The sequence below is a fragment of the Guyanagaster necrorhizus genome, assembly GCF_019112545.1.
Source record: "Guyanagaster necrorhizus MCA 3950 unplaced genomic scaffold BT62scaffold_1, whole genome shotgun sequence".
In the NCBI taxonomy this organism is placed as follows: domain Eukaryota; kingdom Fungi; phylum Basidiomycota; class Agaricomycetes; order Agaricales; family Physalacriaceae; genus Guyanagaster; species Guyanagaster necrorhizus.
The window spans coordinates 2,001,713-2,016,511 of NW_025064880.1; the positions used below are offsets into that span (position 1 = coordinate 2,001,713).

Consider the following 14,799-nt stretch of genomic DNA (forward strand, 5'->3'; position numbering starts at 1 on the left):
GGTCGGAGCCAGCAAGCACAGAAGGCACCACCAATAATGGGGTCCGCGTAACAACACCGGTATGTGCAACTTTCTCGATATTCGGACGGTTTCTCACTGTCAGAAGTCTGCAGACGATGGTCATGGCAACAATGAAGAAAGTGTTGTGGATGTGTCCACAACTTTCTTCCCCGGAATGATAAGCCATGAGCCTGCAGACATCATTCTCATCTCATCTGATAACGTCCAATTCCACGTTCATCTACATGTGCTTTATGACGCATCAGGTAATGGCTTCGCATCCTTGCTTAGCACCTTGAGCAGCACGCGCCAAGAACCCGGAATCCCCATTCTAACCATCCCAGAAAAATCGGACATCTTAAACGTCCTTCTCCTGACGATCTACAGTAAACCTATCGCCGATTATCGTCCTATGTTCAATATCCTGGTCGCAGCCGTGCATAAGCTCAAGGAATATGGAATCCAACCTGAGCGTTACGTGAAGCCTGGGCAGCCATTATTCGAGCTCATTCGCTTCCATATGCCTCTTCATCCTCTCGATGTATATGTTCTTGCCGCCCACTATGACCTCTTCGAGCTAGCGGTGGCAGCTTCGTCTCATCTTCTCTCGGCCAGACTTGATACCATCACGGATGAACAGTCCATGCGTATGGGAGCCGTTTACCTCAAACGCCTCTATGGTCTTCATAGTAGGCGAATAGATGCTCTCAAAAATATATTGATCCGGCCACCAGAGCCCCATCCTTCTACCTCTACCTGCTGTCTCTCCGACCAGACTGGAGTTTCGAGGGCATGGGCGCTGTCTGCTGCGTACCTCATTTGGGACGCTCGACCTGGTAAGTATATTGCGTAAGAGATTGTCGAAGATACTTAAGAATGTGGGTCCCTGATCCCAAAGACATGTCCCTCAGATACATCGAGTCGACTATGGGTGCGCTGAAACAGCACGTGTCCTGTGAAGATTGCAAGGAGAGCATTGATGCCCAAGTCAGGCAATGCGTTGCAGATTGGTCCTCCGTAAAGGTCAATCAGCTGTTCATCTAAGAGAATTGTTACTGAGTAGTCTAACTGACAGCAGTGGTCTATCTAACGGAAGAACTCTGGGTTAATTTCGCACCGCTTACTTGGGACTTTAGGATTTTTAGTGTCATTGTACAATGCTACCGTTAGGACTGATGGTTTATTGGTATATCGCATGATGAGCCTGAGTAATGGACCATGACGTTGACCCCTAAGACAGTATAAACACGTTGACATCCTTGGGCTTCAACGGCGACCGCTCATATTGAGGCTTCTCTACCATCGTAACATAGGCAATCAAAAACATTTGAGAAGGATAAGATGTGACAGGCCACTCGTCAACCGGTATTTATTGTCAGGCCGCTGCCTTTCTCCGTCGGGGTGCAAAGTGGTGGAGTGCCGCGGATCACCTAGTACAGAGGGACGGGTAGCAGAAAGAGCCTCTGCTACTGATCGCAGGCCACAGGCTTGCACTGGCTCGATTTCGGACTGAGTTCACAGTAGTCTGCCTGTATCCTCGTGGCCCCCGACGGGTGTGAGTGCTCCTACAGGCTCACCGAAGCGGCAGATATAGGCGAAGAAAAACTTGGACGTCGAACGGTTGGCCAATAGAATTTGCGGTGGCGTAATGACGACTGAAGCCAACTCGGACAGGGCTCTATGTTAAAAAGAATCTAAAGTAGTGAGATTGCATATGGGCAGGCTACTTTTCTCATAGACCTTCAAACAGTTCGGAGGAAAAGAATTTGTCACAGGTAACACGAATACTGCCCATCCAAGGGACCTTCCCATCCAACTAGCTGTACCTCAGAACTCAAATAAGGATGGAAGGTAATAAAGAGGGGCTTACCGCCCATCCAACAATCTAACAAATGGAAAGGATCACTTGATTTTGGCGTTAATACTATAATTCACGGACAGTACGTATACCACCCACTATTTCCTCTTTATTTGAACCAACCGGGCATGATTGGCTCCCCAAAAGGCTTCTGTATTTGTGAAGTTCATCTTAGTGAATACCTGAAAGGATAGGATACCTACCTTCATGGTTGGGCTCATATACATCACATTCATTCTGTAGTGACGCTCATGAGGAAATGAGAGGCATCCAGTAAATACCACTCACAAGGTAGGCTCCAGAATCTGGCGAAAAGTCTCTCAGCCATTGGGTGACCGCGCTCAGGAGATCATATTGAGTTTGCATATCCTCAGCTGTAGAATTCCAGCTAAATATTCTAGAACTTGACATCTGTTTACATAAGTTCAATAATGTTAAATCGCATGCAGACACTACAGACATGCCACAGCGCATTTCGCCACGCTGGAGTAACACTGGTAGATCCTTCAGTATAATTGTACAAGAATGGTGTCCCGACCACGATATAAGGGTTGATCGAGAACTGCTGTACAATCTTAGTCAGAATATCGAGTAACCCAGCCTTGACGCTGTCAGCGGCAAACTTTTCGGCCGGTATCAAACGACTTCCGAGAGTGGTCTCCACCCCGACGCCCTAAAAAAAGATGAGTGTGTGCCCATTATAAACGCGGGAAATCATCAACTCGCAGCTTCAGTAGATAAAACGTATTTTGTGAAAAATGCCAGCCAGGAGGGAATTTCTTCTACTATTGCGGTTCCGTTTTACGCAAGAGCGTAATCGACGATGGCTTGAACAGATACCCGAGCCTCCTCCAGAGTCAGCAAAGGATTGACATTGATTATGCCGTTAGACTATGTAAATCCCATAGACAATATTAAGGGTGTGCAGTACAGCAACTTCAAACATACCCTCATATGGCCTCCCCACCCTTCAGTTACCCACCTGTATGTATGATCCACGAGGAGTTTCATAAATGGTGCGCCATTCTCAACTGTTTGTGGGAAGGATATGGCAGTGCTGGTCCTCCAATGTTGAGATCTATATAAAGAATCAATCCAAGGCTGAACGCTCACACTATAAGACTCATTTGCGGCTCTACAAGCATGGAAGACTCGAGAACGATGCCAAAAGTCGATCCACCTCCACCCCGAAGCGCCCAGAAAAGACCGGGGAGGGGCCCATGTGGTTGAACGGTCCTCTGGGTAAACCAGAAGGTCCTGGGTTGCGTCACTGCGCAAATTCGATCCCCCGTCAAACTAATGGGAGGTTTAGTGGGTATCACAAATGTTGAGTCCCACACTGTTCGGCAGAGGTGCGTAAAATGCATTCCTACCCGGTCCATTCCCCGGGTTTAAACTCCTGGAGACTCCTTTGGCTGCACGTTGGAAACGACTGTGTCGCTGGACCGTCTCCGCAAAAGCCTCCACCCCCGCTCAAAAAAAAAAAGAAGAAAAGATCGGGGTGCTGAAATCCATCTGCAATTCGAAGCTCTCCATCAGGTGTAACAATCTTGAATTGAAGCTTGTTTATACATCAGTTATGACACAAAACAAGCTAGCAAATAACGCACTACACGGTCTACACCAAGCCCGTAAACAGGTGCTGAGACGCTATGGCCACCTCCTTGATTGGCATAAATTAGTTTAAGTTGTCTGATCAAGGCCCGAGTTACTTGCCATAACCCATCCGCCGCTGGGTGCTACTGTTTGATGGTGACGTTATTTGCGTCAGCAAATTCATAGACATCTTGAGATGGTACATCAGCCTATAGAAAGAATGGAATGTTGTATTCATTCGAGTCCAGGTGAGCATACCCCCATGTGGCTATAGCTCTATAGCTCTTGTTTCTTCCTTCTGGGATGAAATCCGCCGCATATCTCAACTAAGAAGGACAGTGAGTTCGATGAGGCTGTGACTTGGATGACTCGACGTACGCCGCCGAGATTTCGGGTCTGAGAAAAGGATCAGCTAACGAAACTTTGGAACAAACAATCAAAATGGCAAACCCATAACGAAGTGAGCCACGCAAGCTCGACCTACCCTTGTATTCATGACCGGATGCTTTGATAGACAGATGAAGGCTGGTGGCTTTCGAAAATTCAAAGGCTTTTTGAACATCAGAACTTTCAGACTTCAAAAAGAGAATTGATACTCGTCACAGCTTTGTAACCATTGCTCGAGCAGTACATGATTTTCATGGAGGCAAAGTAATGCAGGAAGCCCTAGAGCACGGTGAGACGTGCGCAGTACTGTATAATGCGGGACTACTACTTCCCGATGCTGCGGAGTATAGTGATATAGTGAGCTATGATGTACACCAATCTATTGGAAACATTGAACGAGAATCCTGACAATGAAAAGGCAAAAATACAGACGTAATGCGTAGACACGCTTCCCTGAAAACAATCACTCTTTTCGAAGGCAGTTGGGTTGCTCGTATTGGAGGGATCCAACAGGCACCTTTCGGAGGTCTTCTGACACATCTCCCATTGCGGCTGGTCATTTCATTACTATTGAACGCGCACGCACTATTAATCAGACTAATTGCACTCACCATCATATATGCACTAAAATGTGACGATCGGACTGTCGCATTTGCATAATCAGCTTGAACTTCAGCGCATTCCGTCTCGTTGGGGATGCTTGATGCCCCATTTACAGTCGAGAAGCACGAAAACGCAAAAGGTAGAGCACGGTGGAGTTGCCCTTCCAGTGAATAAGCCAAGTTATGCCAGTCTTGAACAGTCGGCACTGCTGAAACAGACCAGGAGATAACGCACAAGACACCAAGACGCCTCGAGAACATTGGGAACGACAAGAAGGGTCAGCAAAGGTCAACTTTACATTAACAGATCCTGTGCCTTTCTGAGCGGAGAGTATGTTGAACAGTGGACCGGGGAATCTGGGAGGTCACGGCGGCGAGACTTCATGGCGACGCGAGTGGAGCGAGGATCAGCCTGGAACAAGAAAATAGGATTTATCTACTGTATGTCAGTAAGGTACGGTATGAGTAAGTGTAAGGTACTCACATCTTAGCAGACAGCAAGTCGCTAAGATGTGTGGCTGTGTAAACGGTGAAAATTGCGAGAGCCAGTAACTAATTTAGAGTCCGTACGACTGTACTTGCAGTCATGGCTCGTACTCTCAACAGAGTGGTGTGAAAACACATCTAGGGAGAGGGATAGAAAAAGATAAATCGTAAGCATCTACTTGCCGGCTGCCCCGACGGCATCCGCCTGGTAGTTCCTCATCTACTTGATCTAGTTGGAGTTTATGTCGGTATACTTATGGAGTGTAACTATTGAGATTACAACGACATGCGCTTGTAAGGAAGAAAACGGACGTGTAGTCGCTTCGGGCTCGAGTATGAGTATATGAATGCTTGAAAGCCAGAGCAAAAGTAACTGATTGCAGGGTTGAGTCATGCGCACCGTTGGGCAGGATGAAGAATATTCGATACCTAGAAATGAGACAAACTGTATCGTCCAAGGTTTGTGAGATTGTCAATAGTGGACATGATAAAGATGGGGTACTTTATAAATGAGTATAATGATACAGTATAACGAAGATCCTGCCACCAAAAAGATCAAGAAATGTCCATTGTATCAAGCTCGGCTTCATCGAGGTCCGAGTCGTCCCAAAATGCCTCGGGTATGTCTTCAAAGTCTGCCAAGGCAGCTTGCCGCTCGCATTCGTCTGCATAGGCCTGCAGCTCCGCAATCTCGCGTTCTTCTGGTGTGGTTTCCTCTCGCCTAGGAGATGACTGCAGCTCTGATTCTGCGGAGAGATTCAAGTCATTCCTAGTTGTCCATGCAATGGCAAGGCAACCGTACCGTGTAATTCAGCCTCCCAAGCGCCCAGATCCTCCATGTCCGGATCCAAAGATGAGCCAACTTCATTGGCATAAGAAAGCTTGTAGGCATGTTGTGTCCGACGGTTGGCATGCTCTACGATCCTTTTGAAGAACTATGGAAGCTATGAGCGCTTGCGGCTCTCCAGACACGGCCGGCGACGTACCATGTCTTTCAAAACCTCATCTTCCGTCTCTTCCTTGTCGTCATCCATGGCATCATCAAACACGTCTCCGCTGCCGACATGTCTCTTCCGCTTCACAGCACTCTCTCTCGCCTTGGCCGCACGCAGAAAACAGCGCGTTTGGAAGCGTTGTCTCAGAAATTCCTTTTGCGATTGCTCGGGTGTACTCGCAGAGTTTCCGAAAAGAGAAGCCGAAGTGTTGACGGTGCGTCGCGGGAAGTGTTTAGAAGTAGGTGGGGTCTCAGAACTCGGGGACATGGTCTTATATTGACCTTTTCGCCGAGCTTGGGCCGCGGATAAAGGCGAAGAAAATGTTGGGCTCGACGGCGAGGACGTTTGGCTGACTAATGGAGAGGATTTTGTTGCCCTGTGGGATGGCGTACGAAATACCGGACTCGAAACTGGAGAAACAAACATTCTGAGGAGCTAATTTCAGGGATTAGTCATTTTCAGTGGCACCTGAAGGGCAAAAAGGTACATTAGTGGACGAGTGCGACACCGTCAAGAGAAGCCAGGGAGCAGCTTGCAGTCGCTACTTATCAGGATGGGAGTAGGACTCAAGAAGAGTTCCGTTGTCCAGTCACGATGATTGCATCAACGATAGCACGTGACCAGCGCCACAGGCGCATCGCATTTTCAATCTGAATTACCTGACGCAGGCTTCTTCTCGGCTTGACAGCTAAACATATACTTTACTAAAGCTTTGTGACCATGCATTATATTATGGTATAAGCTATTTTCCAGACCCATTGAAATGTATGGTAATAATACCACGATATCGATTGGCTCTCAAACTACGGTATCACGGGTGCTTGCACACACAGTTAACAAAAAGAAAATAGCTTAGAGAGATGGGTACAGGCCGTGCTAGACTCAATGCTCTCGAAAAAGTCGGCCAGGCATGGCCTAGATGACAGATCAAGTCGCAGATGTCTTTGTTGATCAGAGCCGATACATCTATCTGACAGGATTGAACGGAGGCATTATCTGTCTTTCTTGGGCCAAGGGCCATACTTGTTCCATCGTAGACGCATCCCAAACTCTTCCACCTCGACCAACGTAGCTAAGCTTCCTTGATTCACTCATAGAGCCGTTTAGGATGTTCACGTCAGCAGGGTAGACCACAAAATCAGCCAGCTTCCCAGGGCTCAGGGAACCTACGGAAGAAAATATGCCCAGCGTTTGTGCAGCATTAGACGTTGCCGCCTTATACACCTTGGGAAATTCTGAAACGGGTTCTGAGGTAAAAAAAAAAAAGTTTGTCACATACCTCGTAATTGCTCAGCCCGCCTTGTTGAGTAAAGAACATCTCAGCATGGTAATTTAGACCTAGCGGAGGCTCTCCGTGAGCGCCGATATGTGTTTTTAGCCCCATATGAACCATCTTGGCAACCGATGCCGAGGTATTGAAGAGGGCATATGCTACATATTATAGCGTTAATAACGGAGGAAGCTTGAAGAGCGAACCAGACCAACATGACCGCGGTCTCGATGTTGACTCTGTTAGGCCTTCCAAGATATCGTGGCGTACAAATTTTCTTAGTCTGCCACGAGGTGTGGAGATTAGGGACTATCATCACAACGGCTTAACACTTACTTTGGGTCATTTGGGACATCTTCTGTAGCCCATACAAATTGTTCACCAAATGCTCCTCCATAATTAACGAGATGTGTAGGAGAAGCGCCTGTACCACTCTTGGCATAAAGGATCAAAACGTCATCATACAAAGTAGGAACCGGGATAGCATGCTCGACCGTTGTCATACCTGCATGAAAGTCATTAGCCAAAGGCTCGAAAGGATGAGTGCGTCATCTCACCGTCCATAATATACGTCAGATCCCAGTCATAATTCATGCCACCCTCCGGGACACACAGCATGCTCAGATTGCGAGCGGCCAATAGAAGTCGTTGCCGAGATGCACTTGAAATATTAGCATAAGTCAGTTGAAGAGATAAAGGTATCAAATAAGACTTGCCGAGAAGGCTGATTATAATTCTTATACGACGTGCTGATCGGTCCACCTTCAGCCTTGACCCTGATGAGAGCGGAGTGCGCCTCGTCCATATCCGCAATATCTTGGTGGTACCCAGGGTCCCCAGCACCATATATGACTTCGCCCACCTGGAATATCCGGGGACCAACAAAATGGCCTCGTTCAAGTCTGCTTCGTTCGATAAATCCGTTCACGTTAGCAGCACTAGGGCTGGAAGTACAACGAATAAGTGAAACTTATGAACATGAGAATGTGGTCACATACGTACTTGTGTAAAGTCGTGACGCCAAATGCTAGGAAAGTCTCCATTTCCCATGACTTGGCAGGCATGGGATTGTCAAACCCATCCCAATGAGCATGTAAATCGAAGAATCCTGGCATGATAGTTGCTGTGAGGTGTCTCCTTAATAAAGCTACTTGACAAAAAGTACATGATTCACTGACCTCCATGCATATCAATGACAGCAGCATCTGTAGGTATTACAACGGAGCTCAACGCCACCGCAGTAGTGATGACGCCTCCCCGAATGACCAATATTCCTTCATGGACCAGATCTTTGTCCAACTCTCCCGTTTCCATCGTCAGGAGAGTAACGTTGTAAAGAACGAGGAGATCAGGTTCTGAATGCGAACCGGTAAGAGTAGCATCCTTCTTCAATCGCGAAATATCAGTTGTATGCTCGACAACGATCTCTTGGTACTCCAGAATGTTTTTGACGCAGTCAATGCCGAACGTAAGATGATCCTTCCGGATCGTCGACGTGCACTTGTACAACTTAGATACCTCCAGGGAGTGTAGATACGGACCTAGATCAAAGGCTTAGAGATAAAGGGGAAGCGGAGAACACTTATATATACCTAAAAACCAGAATATCTTTTTACCATCTTCACTCCATGTAACATCGTGTCCCCCGTCTAGACTAAGTCGTACCAAACCGTCGGTAGAATTTCCGGGCTTTGACCATACTTCGTCCCCTTCTTTTAGACTTTTCCCGGGAGCAAGATAAACATGGAAAAAGTCGACAAAGGCGACGTTGTCCGCTTTTACGTTGAGTCCGTTGCCACTGTCCCCTTTTAACTTATTCAGCAGAGAGGTAACCCCAGAACGAGATGTCAAGGAAATGGCAATTTCCTTTGACATCTTTCCCGTGGCCAGAGTATAATGAGGCGGTTTTCCTTCGGCGTCTGGAGTCGCGGAGAGATCAATCACAAAGGACCGGTCGGACTGTTGCACCAAGAGCTCGGAATTTGATTCCAAGAAACGCATATTGACGCGATCATCTACGTCGATTTCAGAGGGAATCAGCCGCAAATTGACTATGCTGATTCCTTCTTGAGAAGGAGCAATCTCGAGGTCCGCGATATATAATCCAGGCGCAGCAGAAGCAACTACATCTCCAGTCAGATAGTCGCCTGCGATTTTCACAAATGCAATAACCCTGTGACTACGATCGACCTGGCATATGACAGGGCTCAGGTATCGACCCCTAGGTAGTCCTCCGATCTCGATTACCCAATCTTCTTCCAGGTTCGCTAGTTCAAATGAGGTGAAATTGGTATCATCCCAGCGCGCATGTAGAATGATAGTTCGAGCCTCGTCACGTACGATTGACGGAGAATGGTAAGGCGTCACGCCGTCGTCGTGCAACACGGGAACCTTCGTAACACCTTCCTCACCTACAACTTGCACGTACGTGGCGCCAGCCGCTTGGAACACCACCTGGTTGCCAGTAAAGTCGGCACGGAGGTCTTTGAAAGCCCGAATCCTCTGGGAATCGGCAGTTTCGATGCCTACGAGGTCAATATCATCGATTTTCCTCGTCTCCGCCAGTCGCTTTTCGATGTGGGCAGTAAACCGGATAGGGTACGGCGTTCCCGAAGACACCTTCTCGCCATAAGAGTTTGTTTCCAAAGGGACAGACCAGATTTTACCCGCAGCCCAGATGATGATAGCGGAATCTGACGGTGTAAAGGTGAAGGATGGATATGTTCCCATGGGCGCAGAAATACCGCTAAGGTCATAACTGAGCCCATCCCATGCGTAGCGAATTGTTCCGGTTTCTAGATCCCTTGAAACTTGTCAAATCGGAGGATAAAATGGAGTGTGCCGGGACATACTTGAGCACCAGCATTTGGTGATCCCCCAGACGTCGTACAAATGCCAGTGTGCGTCCGTCGCGAGAAAGTTCGGGCCGACTTGCCCCGCCGGGAGATGCATCCACCAAGGTTTCTGTACGCGCTGAAGTCAGATTTCGCTCGAATATTGCATAAATGCCGTTGTGCACATCTAAGACGAGGAGTCAGCCCCAACATTGATATCTGCGAGCAGCGTTCATACCCTTGGAATAGGTAAAACTCGTGGTATCCCGGACATTTTTAGAGAATATCACTCTATCTTCTCCGTGCCAAATGAGCTGCTCTGGTCCTATTTGCTGTTCTCCGTAGTTGTCAAATCCAGCAGGCAGAGTTCTTCCAACAACACGAACACCGCTGCCAGACTGTATATCATCATCAGGCGAGGGTATAGGGTATTCCCAACCCTCTCCGGCGCCCAAAGAGCGTCTAGATGTGTACCATTTGGTAGCAATGACTTTCTTGCCAGACGGATGAAACCTCGCATCGCTAACCCATCGATACGTCTCGTTTGTGATCCGGTGGGCTAGAAGTAAAACTCAGTACAAATTGCTTAGGAAAATGTACATAATGTACAAACCTCCAAGTCGGCCTTCTCTTATCAGACGATTTTTACGCCTCTCAGGCGTTTCCTTAACACCTTGAGCGAGAAGTACGTCATCTTCATGCTGAGATCGAAGCACAAGAGGAAGCGGGGAACCTTCCCCCACTACCGCTGGTGCTGTTACGTCCATTTTCTCGCAACCCTTCCACTCCATTATCCAAATATTTTCCACTCCTAGTTCCGCGTCACTTCTGAACACGATTTTATCGCCTTCAGGTGAGAAATGAGGGTCGGAGTCATGGGGTACGCCGCGAAGAATAGGCCGAGCGGTAGCGAGGCTCTCGGACTGGTCGTACACGTCTTGAGATGATATACAATACAGATCACCAATCATATCGAATACAATGTCGCCAGTCTTGGGATGAACGTCCAATCTTAGCCATGTCCCTTCCTCGACATCGTACGCGAGAAGACGGGGAAAGGGAAAGTCTGTAGAGATATCCCAAGGTGTCTGTGGTCGAATAGGCCATATATTATCCTTCCATTCGGCTGCTGGGTCCGCAAATGAACTTGGCACAGTCCTGAAGGAAAACTGTGAGGCCAGACGCGACAAGAGACCAACAGCTAGCAACAGAAGGAGCCAGCGGAGGCCATTTCGAGTACGCGTCGCGTAAGGTGCCGTGTAGGCGAGATATTGCTCCGTCTTCAGCCCCATGTCATGCTCGTCCAGGCGATATGGCAACCGGAAACAATCACATTTGACCGGTATCCGGCAAAGTCGGGCTGAAAGACTGTTTGCGTAGCAACCTCGCCGACAAACAAAAGCGGACATTAGCTTCCGTCGGCACGACTCCCAACGTTGCAGAGTCTGGCTAAGCCTAGGTTCCGGATAGGAGCCTATTGACAGGTGAAATCATCCCCCCCGGTACCTTGCCACCCTCACTTGTTGGCTGGAATCGTGAATATTCGCTCTAGTTTGGTCCCAGACTCATGAGAAGTAACCCCATGGTGATTGTTGATTGCACGTTTCTACCCTCTTTAGTGAGATCGACACTATGAAACCGATTGCGAGGGTGACGTTCCCGTAACGATTCGTGCTGCATATGGGACGCCGGCCAGGACAACGTGGCGGTGGAGGAGAGCCGTTGCTCCTCGTGACCGCGGATTGGGCCGAGTACATGTATCAAGAAGGCATTTGTTTTTCTATTTCTATTTCGCTGTTGCGGGCCAACACGACTTGCCGCTCTTCTACCATCATGCTGAGGCTCACCTCAACAGTTGCTCGTCGCCAGAGCATCCAAAAGAACGTTTACAAGCTGGGAATACGTGGTAGGCTAATCCCAGCATCCTACTCGGAGTGTAGACTGCTCTAACGGTATGTCAAGCGTTTAATGGGTCTCGAGCTCGTCCAGCAATCATGATGCCAGCGATGTCACCACTCTGCAATGAGGCCACTATTACTCGGTGGATGAAGAAAGAGGGGGAATCATTTGTTGCTGGTGACTCCCTTCTCCAAATTGTGGGCACTATTTATTTTCCCCTCATCAGTAACCTCGTTGACCACGACATGATCTTTTTTCAGGAATCCGATGTAGCCGTGGTAGACGTTGTCGCCGAGAGTCCAGGTATCATAGGAAAGATACTTGTAAGCTGCTTCCGCACTCCCAAGAAATGGGCATTCTCAGCGTGTTATCCATCAGATACCAGCTGGGACACGTTGCGCATATCAACAAGTGATTGCCACTGTGGCGAAAAATGCTGAGGAACTGGCGCAGCTCCGAGCTCAAGGTCAAGCGCCGCCTCCTCCGCCAGCGACCTTTGTCTCTCCTAGTGCTTTTCCAAGAGCCTCTGCACCTCCTGTGTACTCGCCTGCTCCTCGCCGCTCGTCCACGCCGGCAGCTCATTTCGAACGGTCACCTTCTCCTTTGACGAATTCAGTGATTCATCGCTCGTCTGCGGATACCCACCATCACCATACCGCCACTTCACGTGGTATGTCGACTGGTCATGGCTATCAAAGCGGTCGCTCCGCACCAACTCCCATTCCTACATCAACCCCTTCCTCATCTCAGGTCGAAGGAGCAGCCCTTCGTCGTAAGATCGTTTCTAGCATAGGGAAGGTGTCCAGTGAGTTTAACACTCTTCCATGCTTCGATTCATCCAAGCTCACCATATTCCTACTAGCCACTAAATCTTTGGACCGGGAAACATCCAGCTATTTTGACGGAATTTTGTGATACTGATACCCTTCTTCTCTGACATTTTCTCCCGGGCCTTCTCGTGCTGCTGTGTACAATCGCGAATACCAACACTTGTAACAACATAATAACTATACAATTAATCCGGACCCAACTTTAAATAATCTGCACTGCCTTGATTCGAAGTCTGGAATCCCTATGCTCCACTCGTCAAACGAATACTGGCGTCTTCATACACTTCTTAGGTCACGTCTAATCTTAAAGTACATCCTGTCCCAAGTTAAACTCTAAAGAGTATCCACCCAATTCAAAAACCCACCCAGTACAGACATCCCAAACCGCCAAATTACTCCTTCGCGCTGCTTCTTACTCGGCCCTTGATGAACTCCTTCCTAGCGGTCTTCAGAATGGCCTTGCGGCCCATACCTCTCATATCTACATATACGAGCGCGCAGTTCCTCGCCGTTCCTGCCATCAGTTGAGAAGTCTGCCCCGCATCCTCTCCATATCTTCAGATCGAAAGAATCAAAACGGCGTCTAAGAAGCAGCGGAACGACTGATATACTCACTTATGTCCGACGACCGCACCGATCCTCTCAGTCCCCACGTCTAGTATACGTTTTGCAGAGTTATCCAATGTCGACAAGATGAGATTGGCGGATAACAATAGTCGTCTTGTCCTTCGTGGAGGTAGCGGCGGTGCTGGAGGCTGTGGTGACGAAGAACGCGACATTGAAGGACTAGGAGACCGTCTAGGAGGTAACGGCGGCTTTCCGTCAGGTAAAAGGTGACCCGAATTCGAAGCGTAATAAGGCGGCGGCGGAGTTGATGGCATACCAGGCGACGAGGAGCGGGAGGCGTAACCCGAGTTGGGAGACAGACTCCCGCTTCCGGGTATGGACGGATGGCTAGCATTGCCTTTTCCTTTCCCTTTCTTCTCGCTCCCCATCGTCTTCTTGATCATACCTTCAATGATAGATAATGTTTTGGAACTGACTTTGACCGCCTGACCGGTGTACGTATGGGCTGCAGCAAGTCCTTTCTTCGTTTTATCTGAGGTCAAGAAGACCAAAGCTCGCGGTGGGGGTTTCGGCGGTTCCCCTGGCTTTGCATTAGCGGGATGGTTTGGTGAAGGCGGTGAGTGGTTGATGTAATAATTTGACGCCGAATTTACGACAGTCAAGAATAAGCTGGTCGTGTGGGTGATGGCATGACTAGCTCATGGGGTATCAATGAATGCTAGACGAAATTAGACCGAACAGCGCTCATACCTTACGATGACAGCGGATTTAGTGATCCAGTCCTGCTGATCTGGCGGTATCGCCCGAGCGAAGAATTGAAGAGGATGCTCATCATCGACTGCTTGCCCTTCAGGGACTTCGATGACAACTGGATCTTTCTCGTGACCGCGTTCCCACATTATAGGATCTTCCCGAACAGACATCTTTTTATCGAACTCCCCCATCACTTCTCCGTTATCCTCGTTCACGAGAACAAGGTGTCCGCGGTAATCTGCTAGGTCCTTGGACGCGTGTTCATCAATGTGGGAGACGTATGCCGGAGTGGTGGCAATGTTTGAAGTGTGAAAGAATTCGGCATATTGGGATAGAATTGCTTCGAATGTATCTAAATCTTCCATGTAGTTGGGGTGCCAGCTTGTTCGTGCACTGAGCACGAGAGTCATAGGATCCGATTCCGTTGGATGAAAAGTATACGTCCGTGTATCCGGAATAGAGGCATCGAAAGAAATGCTTCGCGAGTGGTCTATAGGTATCTCGAGCTCGTTCAACCGCAAAACCAAGAAAACATTGCGGTCAAACCCGCTGATAGTGATGCATTCCAGGCCAAGGGTACCAGTGTGAATATGAGATCCTGCCTTTAGCGTCACATTGAGCAGTGTTAGAAGAAGAAAGGCTTCAGGTGGTCTGCTCATGGAGGTCATTGATGAGAGGAGGGAAGAACGAAGAATAGAAAGGTTACATCGTCAAGCAGAACG

General features: G+C 48.5%; 6 protein-coding genes across 6 annotated transcripts; 2 read left to right on the top strand and 4 right to left on the bottom strand.

The window, feature by feature from the left end:
• Window positions 1-139: 139 nt before the first annotated feature.
• On the top strand, window positions 140-1,253 carry BT62DRAFT_940359 (uncharacterized protein). Its single transcript, XM_043187747.1, has 3 exons — window positions 140-836; window positions 899-1,023; window positions 1,076-1,253. The coding sequence occupies exons 1-3, from the start codon at window positions 176-178 to the stop codon at window positions 1,088-1,090; spliced, it is 801 nt and encodes a 266-aa protein (XP_043046558.1). The 5' UTR covers window positions 140-175; the 3' UTR covers window positions 1,091-1,253.
• On the bottom strand, window positions 1,232-4,704 carry BT62DRAFT_999095 (uncharacterized protein; the record flags this gene model as incomplete). The annotated part of the gene is made up of 19 exons (XM_043190771.1): window positions 1,232-1,296; window positions 1,356-1,509; window positions 1,570-1,678; window positions 1,982-2,009; window positions 2,062-2,095; window positions 2,147-2,269; window positions 2,319-2,531; window positions 2,581-2,640; window positions 2,699-2,749; window positions 2,807-2,915; window positions 2,972-3,154; window positions 3,232-3,419; window positions 3,469-3,597; window positions 3,833-3,850; window positions 3,889-4,004; window positions 4,051-4,120; window positions 4,170-4,220; window positions 4,274-4,393; window positions 4,453-4,704. 19 exons carry the CDS (start codon window positions 4,702-4,704, stop codon window positions 1,232-1,234), a joined length of 2,073 nt encoding a protein of 690 aa, XP_043046559.1.
• Window positions 4,705-5,074: 370 nt separating this feature from the next.
• BT62DRAFT_925600 (uncharacterized protein) lies at window positions 5,075-6,484 on the bottom strand. Its single transcript, XM_043184852.1, has 4 exons — window positions 6,412-6,484; window positions 5,916-6,359; window positions 5,732-5,864; window positions 5,075-5,675 (listed from the first exon to the last, which is right to left on the bottom strand). The coding sequence occupies exons 2-4, from the start codon at window positions 6,189-6,191 to the stop codon at window positions 5,485-5,487; spliced, it is 600 nt and encodes a 199-aa protein (XP_043046560.1). The 5' UTR covers window positions 6,192-6,359; window positions 6,412-6,484; the 3' UTR covers window positions 5,075-5,484.
• A 406-nt stretch (window positions 6,485-6,890) lies between these two features.
• On the bottom strand, window positions 6,891-11,738 carry BT62DRAFT_990034 (uncharacterized protein; the record flags this gene model as incomplete). The annotated part of the gene is made up of 12 exons (XM_043190195.1): window positions 10,642-11,738; window positions 10,267-10,587; window positions 10,047-10,215; window positions 8,787-9,997; window positions 8,373-8,735; window positions 8,197-8,317; window positions 7,911-8,138; window positions 7,752-7,855; window positions 7,531-7,699; window positions 7,410-7,477; window positions 7,204-7,355; window positions 6,891-7,148 (listed from the first exon to the last, which is right to left on the bottom strand). Exons 1-12 carry the CDS (start codon window positions 11,435-11,437, stop codon window positions 6,891-6,893), a joined length of 3,960 nt encoding a protein of 1,319 aa, XP_043046561.1. The 5' UTR covers window positions 11,438-11,738.
• A 123-nt stretch (window positions 11,739-11,861) lies between these two features.
• On the top strand, window positions 11,862-12,842 carry BT62DRAFT_999098 (single hybrid motif-containing protein; the record flags this gene model as incomplete). Its single annotated transcript, XM_043190772.1, has 5 exons — window positions 11,862-11,934; window positions 11,991-12,124; window positions 12,188-12,250; window positions 12,306-12,732; window positions 12,790-12,842. 5 exons carry the CDS (start codon window positions 11,862-11,864, stop codon window positions 12,840-12,842), a joined length of 750 nt encoding a protein of 249 aa, XP_043046562.1.
• A 307-nt stretch (window positions 12,843-13,149) lies between these two features.
• On the bottom strand, window positions 13,150-14,736 carry BT62DRAFT_879811 (uncharacterized protein; the record flags this gene model as incomplete). Its single annotated transcript, XM_043182602.1, has 3 exons — window positions 13,150-13,312; window positions 13,373-14,017; window positions 14,075-14,736. The coding sequence occupies 3 exons, from the start codon at window positions 14,734-14,736 to the stop codon at window positions 13,150-13,152; spliced, it is 1,470 nt and encodes a 489-aa protein (XP_043046563.1).
• Window positions 14,737-14,799: the final 63 nt, after the last annotated feature.

Coding starts and splice junctions, on each gene's coding strand:
- BT62DRAFT_925600 (XM_043184852.1), bottom strand. CDS start 6,191: ATGTCCCCGAGTTCTGAGACCCCACCTACTTCTAAACACTTCCCGCGA. Junction 5,865..5,915: donor ATGAGGTTTTGAAAGACATG/GTACGTCGCCGG, acceptor TAGCTTCCATAG/TTCTTCAAAAGGATCGTAGA. Junction 5,676..5,731: donor TTGGGAGGCTGAATTACACG/GTACGGTTGCCT, acceptor ATCTCTCCGCAG/AATCAGAGCTGCAGTCATCT.
- BT62DRAFT_940359 (XM_043187747.1), top strand. CDS start 176: ATGATAAGCCATGAGCCTGCAGACATCATTCTCATCTCATCTGATAAC. Junction 837..898: donor CATTTGGGACGCTCGACCTG/GTAAGTATATTG, acceptor CTGATCCCAAAG/ACATGTCCCTCAGATACATC.